This window comes from Lactuca saligna, chromosome 3 (genome assembly GCF_052625555.1).
Source record: "Lactuca saligna cultivar CGN05327 chromosome 3, ASM5262555v1, whole genome shotgun sequence".
NCBI classification, from domain to species: Eukaryota; Viridiplantae; Streptophyta; class Magnoliopsida; order Asterales; family Asteraceae; genus Lactuca; species Lactuca saligna.
This window is the reverse complement of record NC_136419.1, coordinates 40,062,139-40,088,639: the sequence shown is the minus strand read 5'-3', so window position 1 is coordinate 40,088,639 and position 26,501 is coordinate 40,062,139. Positions and strand designations below refer to the sequence as shown.

Sequence of the window (26,501 nt, the reverse complement as noted above, 5' to 3'; positions counted from 1 at the left end):
GATCAAACCTAACATACAAAGTAACAAAACCTAGATTTAACAAGGTCTCCATAAATCGACACACATATACTCCAGAAATCGATTCTCTTCCAGCATCAGAGTCTTTGGAGGGTTTTCAGCACCATCTTGCCCTCTAGTAAACACCATCTCTTTTGCTTTTTATTTAATTTTGACAAAATTGCAAAAAATGGTCCCCGTGGTATGTATTTTTTTGGGGTTTTAGTCCAAACGTTGACTTTTTTGGATTCATGGTCCTTTTGGCCTAGTTTGTACGTAGAATTGCCCCCCCCCTCCCCCCCCCCCCCCCCCCCCCGACTTAACTTCCGTTAAGTTGTTGCCATCAACCCCTCCATGTGCCTCCCACATGAGGGTATATTTGTCTTTTCACTTACAATGGACCATTTTTTCACCTGAAAAAAATATATTCCCCTTTTTTAAAAAATTTAATATTTATTTATTTATTTTAATAATTACAAATTAAAAGAGGTATCTCTCTCTCTCTCTCTCTCTCTCTCTCATTTTGTGGTAAACCTGAAGAAACATACACATTACACACCATTTCCCTGCCACAAACCTTCAAGTCCATTTTCATCATCTTCATCTTTCAAGCATATCACACAAACCACCGCCATACACCACCTTTCAACCACCATCTCCAACCTTGGTATTCATCACGCCATCACATAATTTGTCTTGTTCAGATTCGTGTGGTTTCTTGTTGAGTTTGAATCTTGGACCCAGTCAAGCTCTTTATGAAATCATTACGATGAACATAGTCGAGTTCGTTGCCACGTACCCATCTCCTACCCTTGGAATTTTGCTTTCTTTTCTCTCGAATTAGGTCAGACTAGGAGTAATGGTGGGTAGGGATGTTCCATGAGGAAATAAAATCTTATGGGTCGTCTGTAATGGAGGTTTTCAGGGACAAACAACATGGTTTAATGGCTGAGGAAGTGACTAATAGCTGTAACAGAAGGGAAGAAGAAAGACCCTCATTTTGGGTTCTCGATCACATACACTCGCTGTGCATTTTGATTGTAGATTTGGGTAAGATCCATTAAATGTAAATGGATGGCTCGATTTCTGCAAATTAAGTATTAGACTAGCAAATCAATTATATAAACTATGTGGTAGCAATGTGTAAATATTGTATCTATATATAGTTTCCAATGTAATACAAGGAACATGATTTTGGCCATATCCTATTATGGTATCAGAGCGTACCTTTGTAACCTAGCCGCTCCATCCCTTTCTCCCAAAAATATAGCGATTGCTTATTGTTCTTCCTCTACAAGCCCTAGATCGGCAGCCTCTTCCCACATCTGTCATCTTCTCTACCCCCACTTCGAGTTCTTTCTCCCTTTCACTCCAATAGCCTCGTTGCACCATGCTGTTACTCTCACTAATATCTAGAACTTCATTCCTATTATTCTGGAGATGGATGGCAAACAATATACGTCAAGGGTAGAACTATTCAAAATCCATTGTCGTGCCCATGATGTTATCCACCATATTCTTCCAACAGAAGCTTCTTCTTCTACAAAGAAAGACAAAGATAAGGTTGCTGATGCAACTCTCACCAAATGCCTAGATTCCATTGTTCTTCAATGGATATAAAGTACAATTTCAAAAGATCTTATGACCACAATTCTCAAACTTGATTCCACAGCCACCCAAGCATGGAAATCGTTGGAAAATATCTTCATTGATAGCAAACCATCAAGAACAATGTACCTTGAAAACAGGTTCAACAATGTCAAGCTGGAATCTTTCTCAAACGTTTCTGCATATTGCCAATAACTCAAAACCATATTTGATCAACTCACCAACGTTGATGCACCCATGACCAATGATCGTCTGGTCCTTTAGTTAATAAATGACCTTGGAGATAAATACGAAAGTCTCGCCACCATGCTCCAACAGTCCACTCCCTTACCAGATTTCTACACTGCGAGGTCGAAACTTATCTTGGAAGAAACCTGCAAGAACCACAAGTTGAATACCAACACTAGTCTTGTTGCTACTTCCAACACAACCGACAACACGACGACGTTTAACACACATACCACCACCAACACCAGGGATCGTCATTACCAACAGTTGCCAAACGACCAACACTACCGCGTGGGTGGCGGCTACGACTAACCTGACTAATCTGATTACAACAGTAGGGGGTGAGGTCGTGGTGGTCGAGGTCGAGGTCAGGGACGTGGTCGCAGACGCTCCTACCAACAGAATACTTCTTTCGGGTGGAATACTTCTTGGCAGCCAACACAATGGAATTTTCCACCCGCTCCTTTTCCTACAGCCCCAAGCAACAAAACACAAAACATAATTCAATCTTTTGCAGGTATCCTTAGCGCTAATCCATACAACTATGTGATCTCCCATACTCCGAACAACATTGAACAGGCCCTGCACACAATGACTTTAAACCCATACCAGAATTAGCATCTCGACTCTGGCGCCACCAATCACATGTCCAACACATCAGGTAATATTTCCAATTATTTCAATAATGTCATACAAAATAATATTGTTGTTGGCAATGGTTCTAAAATACCCATCCATGGTACCGGTAACACAACACTTCAACCACCCTACCCACCTTTACAACTTAATAATATTCTGCATGCACCTAAACTAATCGAAAACCTTTTGTCTGTTCGACGTTTAACTACTGACAATCCTATATCTATTGAATTTGATCGTTTTGGCTTTCTTATGAAGGATTATCAAATACGGATTCCTATCCTATGATGTAACAGTCGTGGGGAACTCTATCCTCTCTCACTCCCTTCTGCTCAAGTCACTCCTCCCTCTACCTTTGCTACCTTGACGCAAGATCTATGGAACAAACGCCTTGGCCACCCCAATTCATCTTTATTACGAGTCTTAAATAAACGTAATTTCATTTCTGTTATGAATTTTTCAGACAAACATTTATATCAATCGTGTGTTTTGGGTAGACATGTCAAATTACCTTTTTATGCATCCTCTTCCATTACATGTTTTCCATTTGATATTGTACACAGTGATCTATGGACCTCCCCTGTTGTCAGCTCGGGGGATCACCGCTATTATATCTTATTTTTAGACGATTACACAAATTATCTTTGGACATACCCTTTCACAAACAAATCCCATGCATATCCTGTTGGATAAGATGTCTAAGTCCATAACTTATTTGGTATATACTTGACCCGACCGGCATGGTCCATTTGGGTTGCATCTCATCCAAACTATTATGGATAATTTTATGAGAGTTATACACATATGTTTATTAATATATTATGAGTTATAATATATTAATATGAAGTTATGTTATTTAATTAGTTTTAGTCTTAAATTAATTATGAATTAATTTAGAGATTAAAAGGAAGACTAATTAAATTATGGGTTATTTGTTTTATATAGTGTGGGCTAATACTCATTTGTTAATGGGCTAGGCTTATGTGGAAGTCCATGGATGATCCATGGAGCTTTTAACCCATGGATCCTTGGAAAAGGAAAAGACATGGGTTATTAGGGTTTCACCCTAACCATGCACACTATATAAGCATGCTTATGGAGCATGAAATGGAGCCTAAGAGAAAACTAGTGAACTAGTGTGTGTGTGCATGTGTGTGGCCGATTTTATACAAGGTGTATACTCTCTCAAAGTTTTCCAAGAGTTTGTGGTGTTTGTGATTCCATTTGAGGCATTCACACTATTGGTGCTTGGCCCTCAAACTCCTTAGAACCAAACTCACCAAAAGGTATGTAATCTCTTCTAACTCTTTTATGTTGAAATGTTCCCCATGGCATGTTAGATAGGTTATAAACCTTGGAAAATTATTATTTTGCATGTATTTAGACAAACATAGATCCAAGGTTTATTAGGGTTGCATGCACACTTAGGAAGTGTTAGATTGCTCAAAACCCAACAGTGGTATCAGAGCCTAGGCTTGCTTGTTTGATACTTGATGCAAAATAGTGAAAAAGGTCGAAATCGTTGCTGTCTGCATGGTGGACTCGCCGAGTCCATTGGGGGGACTCGACGAGTCCAAGGAAAACTTCAACCTACTCGACGAGTCAGTTCATGCACTCGACGAGTAGGATCGAAAGAGTGCAGATTCTCGACTTTTGCTGCTGGAAATGGACTAGAAACATTACCCTAAATTGTTTTGGTGTTATAAAACTTATTTTAGTTGGTGTAATGGTTGTTCTAATCCATTTACAATAGCATATATCAAAATTCCATGATTTTATGTGTTCATATAATTCTTGAATTTTTGATGATCATGTTCATGTTCTTATGAATTTAGAAAATGATAGGAATTATTTGCTGAATTGTTTAGGATTAATTCTTTATCATTTATGCGTTTTAATGGAGTCCATAATTTGTCCTCAAGTTATGGATTACCAAAGGTCACTTTCATTTAACACACACTTAAAACACATAAGTTACATGAAAATGAAGAGTCTTCATTTTTATGAACCTTTAATTCATAAGTTATGAAATGAAGAGTTTTGCAAAGTTACAAAACTTGCCCTCAAGTTTTGGAATTTATAAAGTTTCACACACTTTAATAAACTTTAATTCCAAACCTTAGAGTTTTAATAGTTAAAATTCAACCCTTATACTATTTATAACATTAATGGATAATTATTATATATATGTATAAGAATAAGTCGTTTTACCGTTAGTAGGTCTCATTCACGAAGCCGGTCTATAAGGTGAGTATAAGGTTGTTGCCTATAAAAAGGCGACTTAATGGGTGTATACTCTCACCCACCGCTTGCTTGATCGGTGGAGGGTCGTTAGCCGAACGGGTAGAACAATGACTTTAAATCCTCATTAAAAGTATAATGAATATTATAAAATAACTAAACTCTTTTAATTCCCAATCTTAGTTATTTTAGGAAAATGTGAACATGGTGCTAGTCCATGGAATTCACACTTTGTACCTTACCAAGTCGTTGGTGGAGCGTGTGTGGTTAACCGGCACACTAACTAGGACTAGTAAGGATCACGAAGGGTGACTTAATGTTTGTCATAGATCAATGGAGCGTGTGTGGTTAACCGGCACATTGATTAGGTGATAATATTAAGAGTACCAAGTGAATTAGCATGGTTATTCACACCTTGTTTTGTGATCCTCGGCATCCCAATCACAAAACTTGAAGGGCACAATCGAGATTGAAACATGCCATTGAAAAGTTCAATGAATCTCAAAAGAATCTAGGAATTTCAAATCCAATTAAACCTAATAAATCATTTCGTTTTCATGGTGGAAATTGGTGAATCGTCATTCACCTACCTTTCAAATATATTATTACTTAGATTACGGCATCCCTCTTCTAAGTGTAATATATTGTGATTGGATCCTAGCCTTAATATTACATTTGGGTGTCTTATTAAGGATCCTAAATATCTAATCTAAACTTACTTTCTTCTTTCAGATGTCTTCCAACACTAATGCTTCAGGCTCTAACCCAACTGGTTCTTTCTCTCTCATGAATCTTTGTGGGAGGGTCATCTTTGATGGTTCCAACTTCATGGATTGGATTAGGAACATTAGGATGGTTACTCGTTACGAGGACAAGGAATATGTCCTCGATAAGGAGTTAAAAGAACTTGATGAGTCTACTGCTACTCCTGAGGAGATCGCTGAATTCAGGACTCATGAGATAGATGCTACTAAGATGGCATGTATCATGATGGCCAAGATGACAGCCGAGCTCCAAAAGTCGTATGAAGATTTCTACCCTTTTGAGATGCACCAAAAAGACCTGATGGAAAGGTACCATCAGAGTGCTCGTCAGGAGCGGTATGAAATAATCTCCTCCATAATAATTACCCGCATGAAGGACGGTGAATCCGTCACGGGTCACATGCAAAAGATGCAAAAGTATGTGGACCGTTTGCTGAAGCTGAATGTTAACATCCCCGAGGAGTTAGCAATTGACATCATTTTGCACTCCTTGCCTTCTTGTTATGATCATTTTCGAATGACATATCATATGAACAAGGAGGAAGTTACCCTCAGCAAGCTTCAAGGACTCTTAAAGACCGCGGAATCCGGTCTTAAGGGTAAAGCGGTTGTTACCTCTACTACTCCTACTCCAACTTCTACCCCTGTTTTAGCTATTGGGCAAGGCAAAGGGAAAAAGAGGAAGCACCCTTCGAAGGGTACCAAGGGAAAGTCTCTTGAAGGCTCCTCATCAAAGACCAAGAACGGTTCTGCCACTCCTTCTGCCATTCCCAAGGATGCTGAATGCTTTTATTGCCATGAAAAGGCACACTGGAAGCGAAACTGCCCTAAGTACTTGCAGGATCTAAAGGATGGGAAAGTGAAACCCACCTATGCAAGTATTTACACTATATTGTCTAATTACTCAACATACTCTAACTCTTGGGTGCTTGATACAGGATGTGGTATTCACATATGTTCTGATTTGCAGGGCCTAAGAAGAAGTGAGGATGTGGATCACGGGAAGATAAAGTTAATCATGGGGAATAGGAAGGCTTCACCTGTTTCCAAGATTGGAGTTTATACTTTGTTGCTTAATAATGGGTTAAAATTAGATTTGAATAAATGTGTGTACTCGTCTGAAATGGCGAGGAATATTATTTCTTTTCATGCTTTGTACAAACAAGGTTTTACCTTTTCGTTTGATAATGAATGTGGTGGTATTAATGCTTTCTTTAATAATGTGTTTTATTTTAAAGCATTACCTTGTGATGGCGTGTATGAAACTGTGTCGATTGTAGACAACTTAGGAAATAATGTGTTGTATATTGATTCTTCTACTAGCCAAAATAAAGCATCATTGTGGCATTGTCGTCTTGGACATGTAAACAAGAAACGCATAGGCCAACTCCAAAAGAGTGGAGTCTTGGAATCATTTGACCTTAAATCAGATGATAGTTGTGAATCTTGTCTACTTGGAAAAATGACAAAATCACCCTTCACTGGAACTTGTGAGAGGGGTGAAGGTTTGTTGGACCTAATACATACTGATGTATGTGGGCCATTCAAAACCGCCACAAGGGATGCTAATCGGTATTATGTGACTTTTATTGATGATTTTAGTAGATATGGGTATGTCTACTTAATCAAACATAAGTCCGAAACCTTTGAAAGGTTTAAGGAATTCAAACAGGAAGTAGAAAATCAATTGGGCAGGAACATTAAGATGCTTCGATCCGATCGAGGTGGTGAGTATCTTAGTACCGAGTTCCTTGACTATCTTAAGGAGTGTGGGATTGTCTCACAATTGACTCCTCCCAGGACACCACAGCTGAATGGTGTAGCTGAGAGGCGTAATCGAACCTTGTTGGACATGGTTCACTCTATGATGAGTCGAGTTTCGTTACCAATCTCTTTTTAGGGGTATGCCTTAGAGACTGCCGCCCATATCCTTAATCTAGTCCCTACAAAGAAGGTTACCAAAACACCTCATGAGATGTGGACTGGGAAGGTTCCCAATTTGGACCACATCAAAATTTGGGGTTGCGAAGCCTTCGTGAGGCGTGAAACTCATGATAAGCTTGAACCCCGAAGTGAAAGGTGTATTTTCATCGGCTACCCACAGAAATCCTTCGGTTACCTCTTCTACAGACCCAGTGAGAATGTGGTCTTTGTAGCATGAAGAGGGATCTTTCGCGAGAAAGAATTTATAAGCCAAGGAGACAGTGGGAGGCAGATTGATCTTGAAGAAATTCAAGAATCAATTGGTGAAGGAACCTCAGACACTAGCAATCAACCTGAGGAGGAAACTCCTGTTGATCCAGCTGACGAGTCTGTACCTCCGAGGCGTTCCACACGGGTTAGGAACACACCTTCGTTTTATTATGGTTTTCATATTACTATGGAAGGTGATACGTTTATTAGTGATAGTACACTTGTAAATTTGGATGAACCTAGCAGTGTTAAGGAAGCCATGGCAGGCCCGGAGTCTGCTAAATGGAAGGAGGCTGTGGATAGCGAGATACAGTCCATGTATGAAAATCAAGTTTGGAACTTGGTTGACAATGTACCAGGCCGTAAAACAGTCGGGTGCAAATGGATCTTCAAGAAGAAGACAGACATGGAAGGAAAAGTGCATACTTATAAGGCTCGACTGGTTGCGAAGGGTTTTACTCAAACTCAAGGTGTTGATTATGATGAAACCTTTTCGCTGGTAGCAAAGATTAAGTCTATTAGGGTTATGTTAGCCATTGCAGCATTTCATGATTATGAAATATGGCAAATGGATGTCAAAACCGCTTTCCTTAATGGAAAGTTGGCTGAGGATGTGTACATGAATCAGCCAGAGGGTTTTGTCAATGCAGAGTACCCTAATAGAGTATGCAAGCTTGAGAAATCCATTTATGGATTAAAACAAGCATCTCGTAGCTGGAATCTTTGTTTTGATGAGAAGGTAAAAGAGTTTGGCTTCTTGAGAAGCGAAGATGAGTCTTGCGTGTATGTCAGAGCTAGTGGGAGTATAGTTAGCTTCTTGGTACTGTATGTGGATGACATACTACTCATAGGAAATGACATCCCAACCTTGCAGGAGGTTAAGTCCTGGCTTGGGAAGTGCTTTGCTATGAAGGACCTAGGGGAGGCTACCTATATCCTAGGGATAAGGATATTAAGAGAAAGGAGTAGAAGACTAATTGGACTTAGTCAGAGTATCTACTTGGACAAGGTGTTGAAAAGGTTCAACATGGAGAATTCCAAGAAAGGAGATTTACCGATCCAAAGCAATACCAAACTGAGTAAGACTCAGAGTCCGAGTACAGAGGCAGAGATAGCTGAGATGAGCCAATTACCATATGCTTCCGCAGTTGGCTCGATCATGTATGCTATGACTTGTACCCATCCTAATGTGGCATTTGCTTTGAGCATGGTCAGCAGGTATCAGGGGAACCCTGACAAGGCTCATTGGACAGCGGTAAAGAACATTCTCAAGTACCTGCGGAGGACTAAGGATTGGATCCTTACCCTTGGTGGCAGTGATGACTTGAAAGTATTAGGGTATAGTGATGCTAGTTTTCAGACTGATAGGGATAATTTCCGCTCTCAGTCGGGCTGGACCTTTACCTTAAATGGAGGGGCTATTTCTTGGAAGAGTTCCAAGCAGGAGACGGTGGCCGATTCGACTTGTGAATCAGAGTATATAGCAGCGAGTGAAGCAGCGAAGGAGGCGATATGGCTAAAGAACTTCATCGGAGACCTTGGAGTTGTACCAGCTATTAAGGAACCTATAGAGATTTTCTGTGACAACAATAGTGCGGTTACCTTAGCCAAGGAACCAAGAGATCATGGCAGATCCCGACACATTGACAGAAAATATCACTTCATAAGACACAAGATTGAAGAAGGACTCCTTATGACAAGGAGGATATCGTCGGATGAGAATCCTGCAGATCCCCTTACGAAGGGACTGACGAGGGTTAAGCATTTTCAGCATGCGAGACGCATCGGGCTGAGGGACGATATTAGTTTTACAGATTAGATAGTTTTCCTGAAACTTGTAAAATGTAATCGACGTTTGATGATGAATAAAATTTGTGATTTATTTATGAGTAAAGTGTTACTATCATTGTCAATTATTTACTATTGTTTCAGTTTTGCATGTTTTGACTTCTAGAATAATTAATTTATTCAAACCTCCACAATCGATCATACGTCGGAAGTAGGTATGAATCAAGATTGTCATGAATTGGGTTTGTAGATTCCTTAAAGGTGTTTAGACATGGCAATGGTTGCTGCAACATTCATGAGTACTCATAAGTTATGAGTATTGGTATAAACCCACGCTCACTTGTATCACTTCATGTAATTTATCTCGAGTGATCGTGAGACGATAACATCATATAAATCTTTAAACCTAGAGATATGAGTTGTTACCTATGAGTTGGTTGTGCATTGATTGCACGTAAACGCATCAGTAACTTGATGTTATAAAACGTGCCTTTGTGTATAATTCAATAAGTAGTAGAACAAGCATATCAGTCGAAGTTTATCTGTTCCTTCTAGAAATAGAAGCGATATCTGGGCCCCTTGATGATTTTGTGTTGACCCATGTACCAGGCCTGGTCAGAACTAAACCGATGTGTTCAGTGAAGTTCTTCGTCAAACAAATCGGAAAATCGAGAAACAACTACTAGACAATAAGCAAGACATAGTTCCATGTGTTTGTCCGGCTGATATCATGAGAACAGAGGATTATGTGATCACTTATCTAAAATGGCGCTTCATAGTTCGACAGAGTCTTCATTGTTCGAGGGAGTTTTCGAGAGCTACGATTGTTGGTTGGTTCCTGAAGTTATAGGCAAATATAGTTATTAGACTTATCCAAGCGGGAGTCTGTTGGATAAGGTGTCTAAGTCCATAACTTATTTGGTATATACTTGACCCGACCGGCATGGTCCATTTGGGTTGCATCTCATCCAAACTATTATGGATAATTTTATGAGAGTTATACACATATGTTTATTAATATATTATGAGTTATAATATATTAATATGAAGTTACATTATTTAATTAGTTTTAGTCTTAAATTAATTATGAATTAATTTAGAGATTAAAAGGACGACTAATTAAATTATGGGCTATTTGTTTTATATAGTGTGGGCTAATACTCATTTGTTAATGGGCTAGGCTTATGTGGAAGTCCATGGATGATCCATGGAGCTTTTAACCCATGGACCCTTGGAAAAGGAAAAGACATGGGTTATTAGGGTTTCACCCTAACCATGCACACTATATAAGCATGCTTATGGAGCATGAAATGGAGCCTAAGAGAAAACTAGTGAACTAGTGTGTGTGCATGTGTGTGGCCGATTTTATACAAGGTGTATACTCTCTCAAAGTTTTCCAAGAGTTTGTGGTGTTTGTGATTCCATTTGAGGCATTCACACTATTGGTGCTTGGCCCTCAAACTCCTTAGAACCAAACTTACCAAAAGGTATGTAATCTCTTCTAACTCTTTTATGTTGAAATGTTCCCCATGCCATGTTAGATAGGTTATAAACCTTGGAAAATTATTATTTTGCATGTATTTAGACAAACATAGATCCAAGGTTTATTAGGGTTGCATGCACACTTAGGAAGTGTTAGATTGTTCAAAACCCAACATATCCCACCTTCTTAAACTTCTATAAATTCATTCACACACAATTTGAATGTGAAATTAAAAGTTTTCAGTGTGATAATGGAACCGAGTACAATAATCACTCAATTCATAATTTGTACTCAACACGGAATGGTTTTCAGATTTTCTTACCCTCACACCTTCTCTTAAAATGGGAAAGCTGAAAGCAAAATTAGATCAATCAACAACATCTTTCGCACCCTCTTAACCCACGCCTCTCTTCCCCCAATTTTTTGGTACCACTCTTTTCAAATGACCACTTACATTCTAAGCATCCTACCATCCAAAACCAAACATAACACCACCAAATCATTCTTTCTATACATTAAACATCCTACGTACACCCACCTTCGTACTTTTGGTTGTCTATGTTACCCTCTTACTCCATCCACCTCTATCCACAAACTTGAAAACAGATCCACCCTATGTGTTTTTCTCGGCTACCCCTCCAACCATAGGGGGTATAAATGCTATGAAATCTCTACAAAGAAGATAATAATTTCTCGTCACGTTATCTTCGATGAAAATGTCTTTTTGTTTGCTAAAATTCACTCCTCCTCTCCTTCTTATGACTTCCTTCACTCAAACTAATCGAGTGATCTCCATCCCTCTATTTGGGAATCCGTCACCACCACATCTCCACCCATACCTCCATACACATATCCAACCGAAACCACCACTTCATCATCATTACCTTCCTCCACACAACCTCAACCAAAATATACTATTAAAATTTACACCCACCGACATAAACCAGTAGAACCTCAAACCTAAAAGCCGCTACCAAAACAACCAAGCAACACACCCACGACACCTATATTTGTCCATCACCCCCACCTAACCACACCATTGATTTCCTGAATCCACCACCCCCACACAACCGTCACATGCACACTCGAAGCATGACCGCCTCCTCAAAACCCAAACAAATATTCAATATCCACACCTCTATTGCTTTCGAATCGTTTCCCCGCACTCCTACCGAAGCCCTTAGCAATCCTGTTTGGAACCATGCCATGACAGATGAATTTAATGCCCTTATTGATAATAATACGTGGGAACTAGTACCTCGACGTTCAGACATGAACATTATCCGGTGCATGAGGATTTTTAAACATAAAACCAAATCTGGCGCATCTCTTGAGCACTACAAAGTGTGTTTGGTTTATGATGGCATGTCACAACTGGTTGTAGTTGATTGTGATGAGACATTCAGCCCAGTTGTAAAACGAACAAGTATTCGCACTGTCCTTAGCATTGCTATGTAAAATCAGTGGGAAATACATCAACTCGACGTCAAAAACGCCTTCTTACATGGGCATTTAGCAAAAACAATGTACATGCATTAGTCCATGGGCTTCCAACATCCCTCTTTTCCACATCATGTATGATGTCTAAAGAAGTCTCTCTACAATTTGAAACAGGCACCCCGTGCATGCTATCAAAGATTCACAGACCTTGTTACCACGTTTGGTTTTCACCATAGCACTTGCGATCACTCCTTATTTATCTACAAACATGACAATGATACATCATACCTTCTCTTATATGTTGACAATATTATTCTCACCACATCGTCACAGACTCTACAATGACATCTCCTCACCTGTCTGTCTACCAAGTTTGCCATGAAGACTTGAGAGACCTCAACTACTTCTTGGGTATTTCTGTCAAATGTGACCAGCAAGGATTATTTTTATCACAACAGAAATATGCCGCTGATATACTTCGACGAGCAAACATGACTCGTAATCCTGCACATACTCCTATCGAAACAGAAGGGAAACTTAATAACTCAACAGGAGAACTGATTGATGATCCAACTACTTATCGCAGCATCGCGGGTGCCTTACAATACCTCACATTCACACGTTCGGATATCTCATATGTCGTCCAACAAATCTGCATGCACATGCATGCTCCTCGTACGTATCACTTGAATGCTCTTAAACACATTCTTAGGTATGTTAAAGGCACAATTGACATGGGATTATACTTACATTGCAACTCCGTTTCCACTCTCACTGCCTATACCTACGCAGTTTGGGCTGGATGTCCATACACACACATATTTACCTCTGGCTATTACGTGTTTCTGGATGACATTCTTTTTTCGTGGTCATCCAAACGTCAGACGATTGTATCTCGTTCTAGTGCAGAGGCAGAGTATCGATTTGCCGCGAACGTCGTTGCATAAATCTGTTGGCTCAGAAACCTCATCCTCGAACTTGGTCATCATCCCAGACGCACATCTCCGATCTACTATGACAACGTCAGCGCCATTTACATGTCAGGAAACCCAATTCAACATCAGCGAACAAAACACATTAAAATCGACATTCACTTTATGCGTGAAAAAGTTCAACGCGGCCAAATTCGGGTCTTACATGTCGCCTCACTTTACCAAATTGCCGACATCTTCACCAAAGGTCTTCCACGAGTTTTATTTTTTGATTTTAGATCTAGTCTAAGCATATGTGATCTTCTTCCTAAGACTGAGGGGGTATATTAGACTAGCAAATCAGTTATATAAACTATGAGGTAGCAATGTGTAAATATTGTATCTATATATAGTTTCCAATGTAATATAAGGAACATGATTTTGGCCATATCCTATTATTAAGTGGCTTTTAACTCTAGGTATAACGGATGAGTGGTGTTTTGTTGTAAATGTGATTGATCAGCAAATCTACTTTGAGATAGCATTTGAAAACTTACCCATCAATTTCAAATTACGACCCACATATTTTTTCTTGATTTGATGGAAACAACTAGCGGAGCGGTGGCTCTTCTAGATGAACCAATCCTCCTTCATATGGACTCTTAAAATCTCATACGTAGTCTTACTTTGCTTCCTCATCATCGACAAACAAGAGGGTTGGAGTGTCCTCAAAATCTGGGTTTCTTTAAAATAAAAGAGAAACGAAAAGGGTATAGAAAAAGAAGAAGAAAGGGAGATGAGGACAATAACAAGGGTGGTGTTGGTTGTATTTTTTGGTGGTTGATTTGTGGTAGCTAAAAGAAAGAACGGTGGTGAGGATCTGATGGTGGGTTTTGAAGAAGATGATGTATCTTCTTATACTAAAACGAGAGAGAGAAAGAGAGAGAGAGGGAGAGAGAGAGAGACCACTTTTATTTTTTAATTATTAAAATAAATTAATAGGTATTATTATTTTTTTTAAAAAAAGGGGATATATTTTTTTCAGGTGTAAAAATGGTCCCTTAGAAATGAAAAGACAAATATACCCTCATGTGGGAGGCACATGAGGGGCTTAACAGCAACAACTTAACAAAAGTTAAGCCGGGGGACCAATTCTACGTATAAACTAGACCAAAAGGATCATAAATCCAAAAAAATCGAGGTTTGCACTGAAACCCCAAAAAAATGCATACCATAAGGATCATTTTTGCAATTTTGTCTTTATTTTAATAAAAAAATTAATAAAATAAAATAAAAAAACTGAAAAAGTAAAATATAGGGAAATAAATAAGTTCAAAACAAGTTGGACCAAAATCGCGATAATTTTTTTTTAGACTATGAACGCTAGTCTAAACTTTTTTGGATCAAAGTAACAATTTTCAGTTAACCATATGGACCATTTTTGTAGTTTTGTCAAAAAAGAAACCATTTTAATTATAATTAGTTTTTTCGAATTACTTTCATCATAAAGTTTATGGTAGAATGTTAAATTAAATGTAGACAAAACTGCACAAATGGTCCCTGTGGTTAGCCGAAAATTGCCACTTTGGTCCAAAAAGTTTTGGACTAGCACTAGAAGTCCAAAGTTTTCATTTTGTTGCGAATTTGGTCCAATTTGTTTTGAACTTTTTTATATTGACGGATTTGCCCTTGATATTCTATTTTTTCATTTTTTCTAATTATTTTAATGTTTTCTGAATAAAATAAAAATAAAAAATAAATACACAATTCTATCTCTCTCTCTCTCTCTCTCTCTCTCTCTCTCTTTCTCTCTCCACAAATCCATCTTCCTCATTCAAACTTTCTGAAAATGAAAATACAATCACCGGTGACTTAGGCTTCCGGTGATTGAGTGTTCCGGCGACTGAGGGTTTCGGAGGCCACCACCGTGTATTACCTACCGTCTGGAGCACCACCATTTCTTCTTTCACCTCAAACTACTCTGAAGCTCCAGACCTGCGACATCTCTTCGGCACCGCCAACGACTCCGACTCCGACGATACCATCGACTTTGATTTCGGCGGAACACCACCATTCTATTGTCATTATCGTCTGGTGGAACACATTCTCATTGAATCTGGAAAGACGATGGAGGCCTTTTCAAACTCACCCCCATTAAGCACATACCGATGTCACCCATTTCTCTGCCTTCTTTTCTCTTCATCTCCATCCTTCTTCGACGACGATTCAAGCTATGAGATTGATAAACGCTAGCGACACTACTCTAATCGTCCGTTTAGGGTCTCTACTTCACTATATCGTTCGTCTCGGTTCAGATTTGATGGCGCTAGGGTTAGGGTTCCCAAACAGCGGTGGAAGCTATCAAATATGAGGGTTTTCCTGTTGAAGGTTGGTGGAGGCTTTCAGATTTGTGGAACGACGATGGTGGAGGCTTTCAGATTTGAGGAACGACGAAGCGCCGGAGATGTAGAGAAACGAAGGCGGCGGAGACCTAATATTTGATGAGGAAGATGGCGTTGGGCCTCCCTTCTTCAAGTTGCAGATAAGATTTTTCATGGTTTGAAGTTACCAGGTGGTGGAAAAATGGGTGCCATCGATGGTGGTGGTCCGGCTAAATGGGTGGTGGGAAAATGGGTTAGAACCCTTTTGTCGGAGTCGCCACAGAAATGGTAGCAGTAGCGGTGGTTTTCGATTATACTTTTCAGATATGAGGTTTTCAAGGAGATGGTGGTGATGTTGACTTACAGTGGTCATATTGGCTAGATGTTTTGACCTGTCGTGGTGGTGGTGACGTTCATCATTTTCGGTGGTGGCATTTATCTTTTCCGACGGTAGTGTTCAAACTTTCCGGTGTTCTTGTTAGCTGAAGAGAGAGAGAGAGAGAGAGAGAGAGAGAGAGAGAGAGAGAGAGAGAGAGAGAGAGAGAGAGAGAGAAAGAGAGAGAGATTGCATATTTTATTTATTTATTTTTATTTCTTTATAAAAATTATAAAAATCAAGTAGAAAAGACAAATTTTATTTTTAGAAAAATATTTAGATAAATTTTTTTTGAAAGAGAAAAAAATAAAAAATAAAAAATAAAAAATAATATTCAAATAAATTAAAAACTCAAAAATATAAAAGTAAGGGTAAAATTGTCATTATGAAAAAGTTTAAAGGAAATTGGACCAAACCCGCAACAAAATGAAAACTTTGGACCTCTGGTGCTAGTCCGAAACTTTTTGGACCAAAGTAGCAATTTTCGGCTAACCACAGGGACCATTTGTGCAGTTTAGTCTTAAATGTATTATATAATCTCATTTTCATTTATTATTTTACTAGTTATGAGGCCTGCATATTATATATTATATATGTTTCTTAAAAAAATTAAATATGAAGATCTTAACAATTAGAAAGTTTAAATTTATAACGAAAATTAAAAAAATATTGTATTATTGAAATTGAATTCCTCATTTCTTTTTAGATTTGAACAAATAATTTAAATAAATAAACAAATAAAATAATTAGGCTTCAATTTAAAGATTTGAAATTAAACTGAAAGTTGCATTAATTGAATTGAAAGTTGCACATATGGATATCTGAACCATGTCAATATTAATATACATATTTTCTATTTAACGTAAACAACCTTTTGCGACGATGAGGCAATTAAGTATATTCATTTGGACATTGAATGTGTATTTGAAATTGAACACGTTTTTTTTTTTGAACGATAAATCTATTTTACTTTTACTCTACTCCTAATTCTTCATCTATGTCCCTCGTGGGACTTGAACCCTCGACTTCAAAGAGGGAGGGCAACACCGGATACCGCTGGCTCAATCCAATTCAAATTTGATGCACTCTACTATTATTACTTGTCTCTGTGATGACCTAAGATGAATGCATCATGGGGTTATTAAATACAAGGTTAAAGTTTATTGTGATGACCTAAGATGAATACAACATGGGGTTAATGTTTAATGTATTGTAGGAAAACTTGTATGGAGAGTAGAACAATGATGTATTTAATGAGTTGAATGTATTATGGATACACTTAATTGACATACATTATATAAAGATATAAAGTTTTATGTAGTTCTTTTTTGCTTTAATTTTCCTCTATTTCTCTTGGCATAAACACATTAACAATCTATTTTATTATTTAATTCTTTGTTGTTTCTTTCCACTTTCTTACACAAGATATAAACACATTCATGATTTTGCTTCCTTTGGCACAACACTTTTAGAGAGGTTTGTTGTTGGTGATCAGGACTCTGACCAGAAGCTCTAGACGAAAATCGGAGAAGAAGGAAATCGTTGACTTAAAAGATGACGACTGAGAGTCGATTGATTGGCGATCCAGTCCCTGATGACGAAGCTCGCAAGTGATGACCACATTGATTATTGATACCTGGGCGAAAATGTGAGCTTTTCTTTGATAGGCACAATATCTTAACTATATATCATTTTGTGAATGTATATAGTTTAGGAAAATCAGTAATTCTTATTTGTTTCAATTATTAATTTCCATAAATGAACATATCATTTAAACATGAAAATCAATATTTATGCATTCTGCCACGCATGCAACATACCATTTTTTTAACTAGATTTGCTGCGTTATAAGGAGCTATTTGCAAGTGTTAGAAACTTTTGTACAACAATATCTTTTTAAAACAAGAGAGAGAGAGAAGCACAGAGATATATGTATCTATATGTATATGTGTATCGACTAATGTATATGTATATGTGCATTGCTTACTCTATCTTCCATGCATAAAGAAAAACGCAACATTGTGGCGCATTAGAATAATCCTTGTTTACACTATTGTTATCACCCTCTTCGGTCCCATCTTGGCTATCATCCTCTTTATCACTTTCTGAGTTAGGTTGACCAGGTTTGAAAATAAATGACCCATGGTTCGAACCAGGGCTCAAAAACAGCCATGCATGTACGTCCCACAACACCTCAATCGGTTGCTTGTTCACCAACACCGTTTCATTCCCACGAAACTTCCACTGCAAGTTTCTTATATGGATCAGTACGACCCCATCGATACTGATCCACATTTCAGGGTCTTTAGACCCTGAAGAAGTAGAACTTTCCACCAAAATTTCGTAATCTTTTCTTTCTTTATCAAATCTTGCTTTTGTTGTAAAGCTTTTCTTTCCAAAAACATGCTCTTTCTTGAAGAACAAGATTGTATCCACCCCCGGCCGTGATTTTGTCCTCTTGTATACCTTCTTCTCCAAGTCACCAATCAACAACACAACTTCTTCATCACAAATTAATGCGACGTAGAAATCTGAAGATGGTTCCGGTGAGCCAGAAAACCTGGCTGACCGGAAGTCCCAATAAACATCAATTTGAAGACTATCAACCTCAAAGGTCTTGTAACTCTTTTTTCCCCAAAAATGCCATGGCTTGAGGTCGACCTTGCAGTGATGGCGGCGATCGGGAGATTCGACGCTGTCTACCAAGATGTTTAATGAGTGGTGCATGATGTTTTTGGTCCAATGGGCCGTCACGGTCCGCCAAAAGCCGCCAATGTGCGCTTGATACATGCATGACACCGTGCATTGTGCGGTTTTTGAAGATGATGTAGCTTCTTCGCCTTGCGAAAAAAACATGGATGATGTTACATGAGGATGCATTTTTTGATCATGTGGGTTAATTATCTTCAAATCTCATTTTTCTTGATATGAAGATCACAAATCAAATTATGATGCTTAAACACATGAAGCTCCGAAAGCTTGATCACGAAACCCTTGAGATATTTGGAAAAGATTAATGCTCCTCTTGATCAAAAAATATTTTCGGTTGATCTTCTGTCTTTATCATTCGAATGGATAAAAAGACGAGGCGTTCCAATTTTTCAAAGCCTTTAAAGGAGTTATAGAGCTTGAAGACACATATCGTATATATAATTGAAGTTATATTTTGCAAGAAGATGATTGAAAACGTTTTAGGGGTGGTATTTCTTGAGGTACAAGAAACGAGGGAGACATGAAACATGCACATAAATCTCCGCAAGTGTTCAGAGAGAAGATAAAATAATACATGAAATAATTAATTGATTTAAAATTTAGTTAATTTAATGATTCAAAAAAATGGAGATAATTTTGGAGACGTAGTTAAGAGGCAGGATTTCTCAATGGACCAAGAAAATTAGAGCAAAAAACATGGAATCAATTTTCTATGGAAAATAACGTTATTTATTTTAAACGTATGTTCGGTAATGGGCTTTGTAAAGTTTGGAGTTTTTGACTTTTAGTTTATAAAAACAAATTTGAGTTATAAGAAAAAACTTTATTTCGCGATTACCTGATTTAAAACTTTATTTCGCGATTACCAACTTAAAACTTTCAATTTAAACAAAAAAATCGTAATAAAATTACATGAAGTATGCTTTTGAAAGCTTTTAAATTTGAGGTTTTATATTTGATCATTTAACACGTTTCAAAACTTTACAATTATTTTTGACAAACAATTCTATACAATTAAAAATTGTAACTTCCAGCTTCTTTGGTGAGAAAACTCTTGATTTGGTACATACTTCACGTTTGTAACTCGGTTGTGGGATGGAAATAAATATGAGCGTAAAATTGTTATTTTAGTGAACTTATATAACACTTGAGTCGTTAAGTTTTATGATATCAAGACAAACAAATGATAAATTCTAATTTTAAAGACAATTAATCAAAACACCATGTATGGCATATACACTTAGCAAATCAGATACATCGTTCAAAAAAATGTACAAAAAAAACTATGTGCATATAAGTACGGTTCATATGCACATACATGTGCAGAGTTGAACGACGCAGATACAGATGTATTGTGTGCACTATGTATAGTTACATAGTTTTTGTTCGTTTCTTTTTTGGCATTTTTTTTTTTGAACGGTGCAATGCTACATGTATATGTCTGAAATAGTGTTTGTTGAAAAATTCCAAAAGAAAAAAAAAATCCAAGATTTTCTCGCCAAATATAATGCTAGTAATTTAACAAGAACTTACAAGTTAAAGATAGAAGCGTTCAAGAAATCTCATATAGGATCTCCAATTTTCTCATAACAGGAAAGCAAAAGTTGAAAGGAATGAAGCCTGGTCCGAAGACTTTCCAAGTAGTTAATTTGCAAGCTCTAGACCATGCAACATTCCTTCCTTCTTATTGTCTTCCTCTTATCTTCCATCATCAAAGCCGAGACAATTTTGCATATAGAACGAAAGCAACCATAATCAAGGTTTTCTAACACCAATTTTATTATTTGAGATAGAAAGATACAGATAGGGTATATGTACCTTTAGAATAAAAAAATGGTTATCAGTAGAATGCTCAAGTTAGCCATTGAAGAAAACATAAAAATGGCTATCAATTAGGATGTTCATGTTCAAGTTAGCCATTGAAGAACAATATAACTGTTTTGTGTGAAAATAGATTAAATTGTACGATTTGGTAGAGAATTAAGGGCCACAAGATGACAAGATATTGTTTCACTAGGGAGAAGGTTAGATAACCTATGACAAGCCAATGGAAGAATGGTAGGTAGCTTGACTTGTTTAGAGTTTTGTCTTTTGTCTCATTGCATGATTGTTGACTATCTTAACTCTTAATTTTTGGGGTAACTAATTATTCCTTGTTATTCTTTTTCATTAACTTTGACGGATAAGTATACTTGGAAAAACAATCCAAATGTGTGCATACATGCTTCATCTCAACTCTCAAGTATGATTCTATTAGGGGTGTTCACGGGACGGTTCGGTTCGGATAATAATAAAATTGTGAACCGTGACCTCGGGGCGGGTAGCTCATGCGCACTAACCGAAACCGAACCATATTGACAAAAAAAACCGAACCGAACCGAACCGTATGAAAGCGGGTAACCACGGTTCGGTTCACGGGTACCCGCTAAAATATAAAAAATTAAATTCAATTGAAATTGCAAACTCCATTTTAGTTATCTCTTTCTTAAAATTAGTAAATCAAAGAGTTTACAAAAAATATAATGAAGTTTAAAAAACATAATGAAGTTCAAATATTATATATTATAATTTGTATAATAAATACAATAATAAAAATAACAAGAAAATCAAATGAACATAGAATAACAAAATTGGAGTTGTCGATATGGATTTTTGTTTAGGTTATGGGACTCGTAGATCAATCAAAACAATATTAATGAAATAATACTTTTTTTACTTTGTATATATATATATATATATATATATATATATATATATATATATATATATATATATATATATATATATATATATATATATATATATAATCAAACGGTTCGGTTCGGGTATCCGCGGATACCTAAATATGAAAACCAAAAACCGACCCGTTGATATCCGGTTTTTCCGGTTTCGGTTTTTTTTGGTTTCGGTTTTTTTCTGTTTCGGATTGGCCGGTTCGGCTCGGTTTTTCGGTTTTTTTTGCACACCCCTAGATTCTATTCACCCTCAAAGCTAATTAAATATCAAACATAACTGTTGTGGGATAAGAAATCGATATAGTTATTAAAATGTGTTTGCATGACTTTATTTTTGGACAACAATTCGTACTTACAATATGATTTGTCCAAATTAAATTCAGTTTGTTCATTTTGTTATACTACCGTATCGACGATAATAAAAATTAAAACATCAACCAAAACAATAAACATAAACAAACGGAAACAAATCTTAAGTAGGAATTAAAAACCAATGTAGAAAGAAAATTCATTCACAAATCTTAAGTAGGAATTGAAAACCAACAAAACACACATTATCAAGAAAAAACAAAACACACCATGTTCCTATTTTGTCACACATCAAATTCATTCACAAAATAATAATAACCAAACCCCATTTCATTTTTCTTTCGGGATGCATTTTAGACAAAAGTCTATGGCCCACATTGTCAGCTTGGATTTTTGCTCTCTCAGCAGCTTCCTTGGCTGCTTTCTGTGCAACAACATCATTATAGCTGGCCATGAATTTATAGGCACGTATTCATAATATTTGTAATCAGCACAACTTTCATCAAACAAGAATCTGCAAAAGACATATCATAAATGATACTTCGAACTATAGTAGTATAAAAAAGGATTGAATTATGATTGTTGTAAGACCAATGATTAATGAGCATACTTGAAAGGGGTATCTCCGGGATTCTTGAGACGTGTGACATGTTGAATCTGTCTTCCATTTTTTGCAACAAAACTTGCTAATTTTTCTGCAACATTTTTTATTGTGGGATCACTTGGACATGGTGGTGTTGCATCTCACTTAAGAACCGATTAAATCAAGACCATGAACAACAGATTCCAAATCACCCTTTCCCTTTTCTTGATAAATCTGTTTAAACCTTTCCATAAATGAACCATCATTAACAAATAGCTAGAAGTTGTTTCTTTCTCAATTGGCTGGAACCAAGGCTCGATCTTTTTGCTGTTTATAGAAGCCACTAATTGAAAACCAAGCTTACAAGCTATTCAGATAATGAAATACAAGTGAATGATTTCAAGTTCTGTTATCCTAAATTAAACATTAAAGTTGTTTACTAATGTGATCATGGAAGTAAAATCCTCTTGCAATGCATACATAACCCCTAGTCCTATTGACATAGGTGCCTTAAGTAAGCTGATCTAACAGCTCCTTAATGAAACTCATCAGCCATAGAAACGAAATCAACAGATCACATGCCCAATTATATGCAATAAACGATTAAATTACATGCCGATTCCAAATTCCATTAGTTCAAAATAGAAATAGAGACGCATAAAAAAACCCTAAGTTGAAATTGACGAATTGAACGTAAATCGATCAAATGAAATTCTAAATTTCATGAATTATAAAAAGATGTATACTACTTATGAATAAACAAACATACCAATTGAAAATCTAGTGGAAACACCAAAGGGTGGCTCAAGAATGTGAGAGTGGGAAGGGATGGTTCTCAGATCATCGAAGGATTTTGGTACTCCCAGCTTTTCTGTTGTCCGTTTTCTTCTACACTTAGAGAGATAAACCAACTTGTTAGATTATTGCATATTAGTTTGTTAGCGTCAGAGAAAGCAAAGTTTTTGGATCAGAAATATTCAATAAGCTATAAGTTATAAATAAGAGGGGGAATGTTTTTTAAAATTAGTTTATTTAACTTATTTCCATTGCAATAAGCTGATTTTTAATGTTTTCTATCAAAACACTTAAACTTAGCTTATAGCGGTAGGTAGGGGTGAGCGTGGTGCGGTTCGGTGCAGTTATTAGCCAAAACCTTACCACTAACCGCAAACGCGGTTAATCCATTTTGACAACCGTTTGGTGCGTTTTTTTTTTTTTTTTTTTTTTTTTTTTTTTTTTTTTTTTTGTGTGTGTGTGTGTGTGTGTGTGTGTGTTACGGTAACCATAAGGTACAAGACAATTAACCTAAATCACAAACAACTAATATCTTTAAAACATCAAATCAATAGTAATTTAAAATAAATATCTTAAAATTGTCTAATTTCACCATTTTTCAAAGTTAAACATAACAAAAAACCAACACTTTTGTCTTCTAGTATTTTATCCATCTTTCATCAATGAAACTTGTCTTATTTTTAATATTTAATATATTAATAATTAATAAAAAAAAATTGTATATAATATATGCGGTGCGTTTTTTTTTACGATTTTTGAAAACTAATAACAACACCACACCACAAATTTGCGCTTTTTGAAAAACAGAAAACCTCACCATCGATTTTTATTGTGGTTGTGGTTTTTACGGTTAATTTTAGTTGTGGTGCGGTTTTTACTCACCCCTAGCAGTAGGGATAAACAATAAGCTATAAGCTCCCTATTTTTTTTCTATCCAAACACCCTCTTACCACCCTAACATTTTCCCAAAATCTATAAAGGTCCCATACCTTGATGTATGATTCGTTTAAAAAAAAAGTATCCATTTTACTATTTTCACATTTTCGCTCAACTTCTACTAGAATAGTTTGTTTGTTTGTTTTTTATTATTGATTTTGTTAAAAGAAACATAAATACCTGCTTAATAGCTATAAAGACTATTCTTAGAATCAAAAGACAATATTTCTTTCAGGAAAAAGGTTTGTAGTTTTTCTATAAGCTAAAATATCTATTAAAATACATAATAGAAAATACTAAGTTATGTGTTTTGCTACTTCGTGTGAGGCTTCTTACTATACTATGTAGGTTGCTAGATTGTCTTTGTGATTCTTGTATGAAAGACTGCAACTAGGTTGTAGCATGGAAGACCATGGTTGGATCATGACAGGTGTAACACCCATTTCCCAGATTGAATCAATGGATGGTATATAGGAGTTAAAAGCATGGTTTTAGGAAAACCGTATTCCATGATGTGACATCAAGGGTGTCACGATGTGGCATGGCAATTAAAGATCGTGTGTTCGTAATGGTTGTCACAACGTGAAAAATTGAGTGTCACGACGTGACAACATGTAGCCCAAACCCATGAATTTTTAGGGTTTCATCCATATTTAACGTCATTAACTCATGATCGAGGGTATCCTTCTTAGTCTCCAACATCTCTCAATGAAACCCTGGCCCCATTTCATGTTTGTGAGCTTGTTTGATTGAATAGAGGCCTTATTCTTGGCTTTTGGTGAAGCTTGAAGAAGAAGGAAGTACATTGTGGTGCAAGGAGCTAGCTTGGATCTCTCATTCCCTTTAGATTTTGGAGTTGTTGTAGGTATAAAGTTCACATCTTGATCCTTGTTCTTCTTGTTTCAAGTTTGGGCTCATTTAGATGTTTAGGTCCATTCCATGAATGCTTTTGGATTTTGAGGAACTCCAGAGCTTGTTATGACTCTCAAATTGTCCTTAGGTTTCTGAGAATGAGAAAAGATTCATGTTTGAAGCTATTTTGGGACCACAACAAGAGTTAGATGAGACATGATTCATCAACACACTGAAGGACTTTCAACTAGCTCCCAGTCTATAATTGGTAAATTTTAAGTGAGCAGCAAATATATGTTGGGTTTTAGTTCAAGATAGTTTCATAAACTTGAAAAATATGGCAACGAAAGACTTTAATTTTTGAAATAACATAAACATTTTATACCCACCAAGGATATTCTTGCAAGTTATAGGAAGATTAAAACACCAACCAAAGAGGTGAAGAAATAACAACCTTTGTAGTTCTTTGGATCCTCTCGGGAGGCTTGGAAGTTGATGAAGAATTTGGAACCTTTGAGACACCAAAAATGACTCAACTTGATGTAGATGCTAGTCCAAATGTCACAACTAGCATAATTGGGCTAGGTAATTCTGTCTATATGTAATCAACTCTTGAGGTATCCTATAGCTTCAAGTTTAAGGTTATACATATTACTCATTTAAAAACAACTATTCGAATCAAAACTCACTCGTGAAGCCCTAAACCTAATTCAAAACATTTCATACACTCAACTTTGGGTGGTAACCCTAATATCCCAGTTCAAACTCTTATTGGACCAGGACCCTCTTATTGGGCCTAATGGGCCAATAAAAAACTTAATTGGATTATTTTGGGTTAAGGAACCTCAATTGGGGCCCTAAATAGACCCACATTCATTAAACTATAACATTTTGGGCCATGAGACTTTTCATGGGCCTTATTGGGCCTAAAATGTCTCACCTTGTTTTCATGGACCTTATTAGGCCAAAAACCACATAAATAATTGTAATGGGCCAAAAACCATTGTTTTTACCCTTTTAGGCCGTGAACTCATAAGAGGACCCAATGGGCCAAAAAATCTCTATTGGGCCAATGTGTTTTAATCTACATTTTAAGCCTAAGCCCAATACACCCTCTTATTTCATCCTATCACTCCATTCTCGGTTTTTATAAAAAAACCTAATTAACCTAAACACTTGACACCTCACTAATAACCACCAAACAACAATGTTATTGTTTACTATATCTCCATGCATTTAACTTATAACCCTCATGCAAAAACCACCACCTCCCCACCACCATCCTCACTTCATCCACAATTCAAACACTAAATCCTCTCAAAAACTCTCAAGAAACTCTATCACCTCCTTGTTTTAAAATTCGTGTGGTTGCTTGTTCTTCAAGTAGTTTTCTTTCAAGCTTCATAAAACTAGGTAAGTCTTGGTTAAACCCCATTGTTTTGTTTCAAGTCTATAACAATACCCTTGTTCTTACAACCTTATTTTCGTATATAAAGCTCTAGAACCATCCACATCTTCAAGATCTCTCCA

At 36.8% G+C, this 26,501-nt stretch overlaps 1 protein-coding gene and 1 long non-coding RNA gene across 4 annotated transcripts; both read right to left on the bottom strand.

Annotated features, from left to right (window-relative positions):
* Positions 1–17,895: 17,895 nt before the first annotated feature.
* Positions 17,896–20,575, bottom strand: LOC145035781 (uncharacterized). Its single transcript, XM_078984291.1, has one exon. The coding sequence runs from the start codon at positions 18,927–18,929 to the stop codon at positions 18,033–18,035; it is 897 nt and encodes a 298-aa protein (XP_078840417.1). The 5' UTR covers positions 18,930–20,575; the 3' UTR covers positions 17,896–18,032.
* A 1,373-nt stretch (positions 20,576–21,948) lies between these two features.
* Positions 21,949–23,354, bottom strand: LOC145033594 (uncharacterized). Of its 3 annotated transcripts, none has more exons than XR_013677616.1 (3): positions 23,158–23,354; positions 22,416–22,755; positions 21,949–22,319 (listed from the first exon to the last, which is right to left on the bottom strand). It is a non-coding gene; the product is annotated as an uncharacterized LOC145033594 (long non-coding RNA). The 3 variants fall into 3 exon arrangements; XR_013677615.1 differs by having other exon boundaries at positions 22,416–22,731; XR_013677617.1 differs by having other exon boundaries at positions 22,416–22,715.
* Between the last annotated feature and the right edge of the window lie 3,147 nt (positions 23,355–26,501).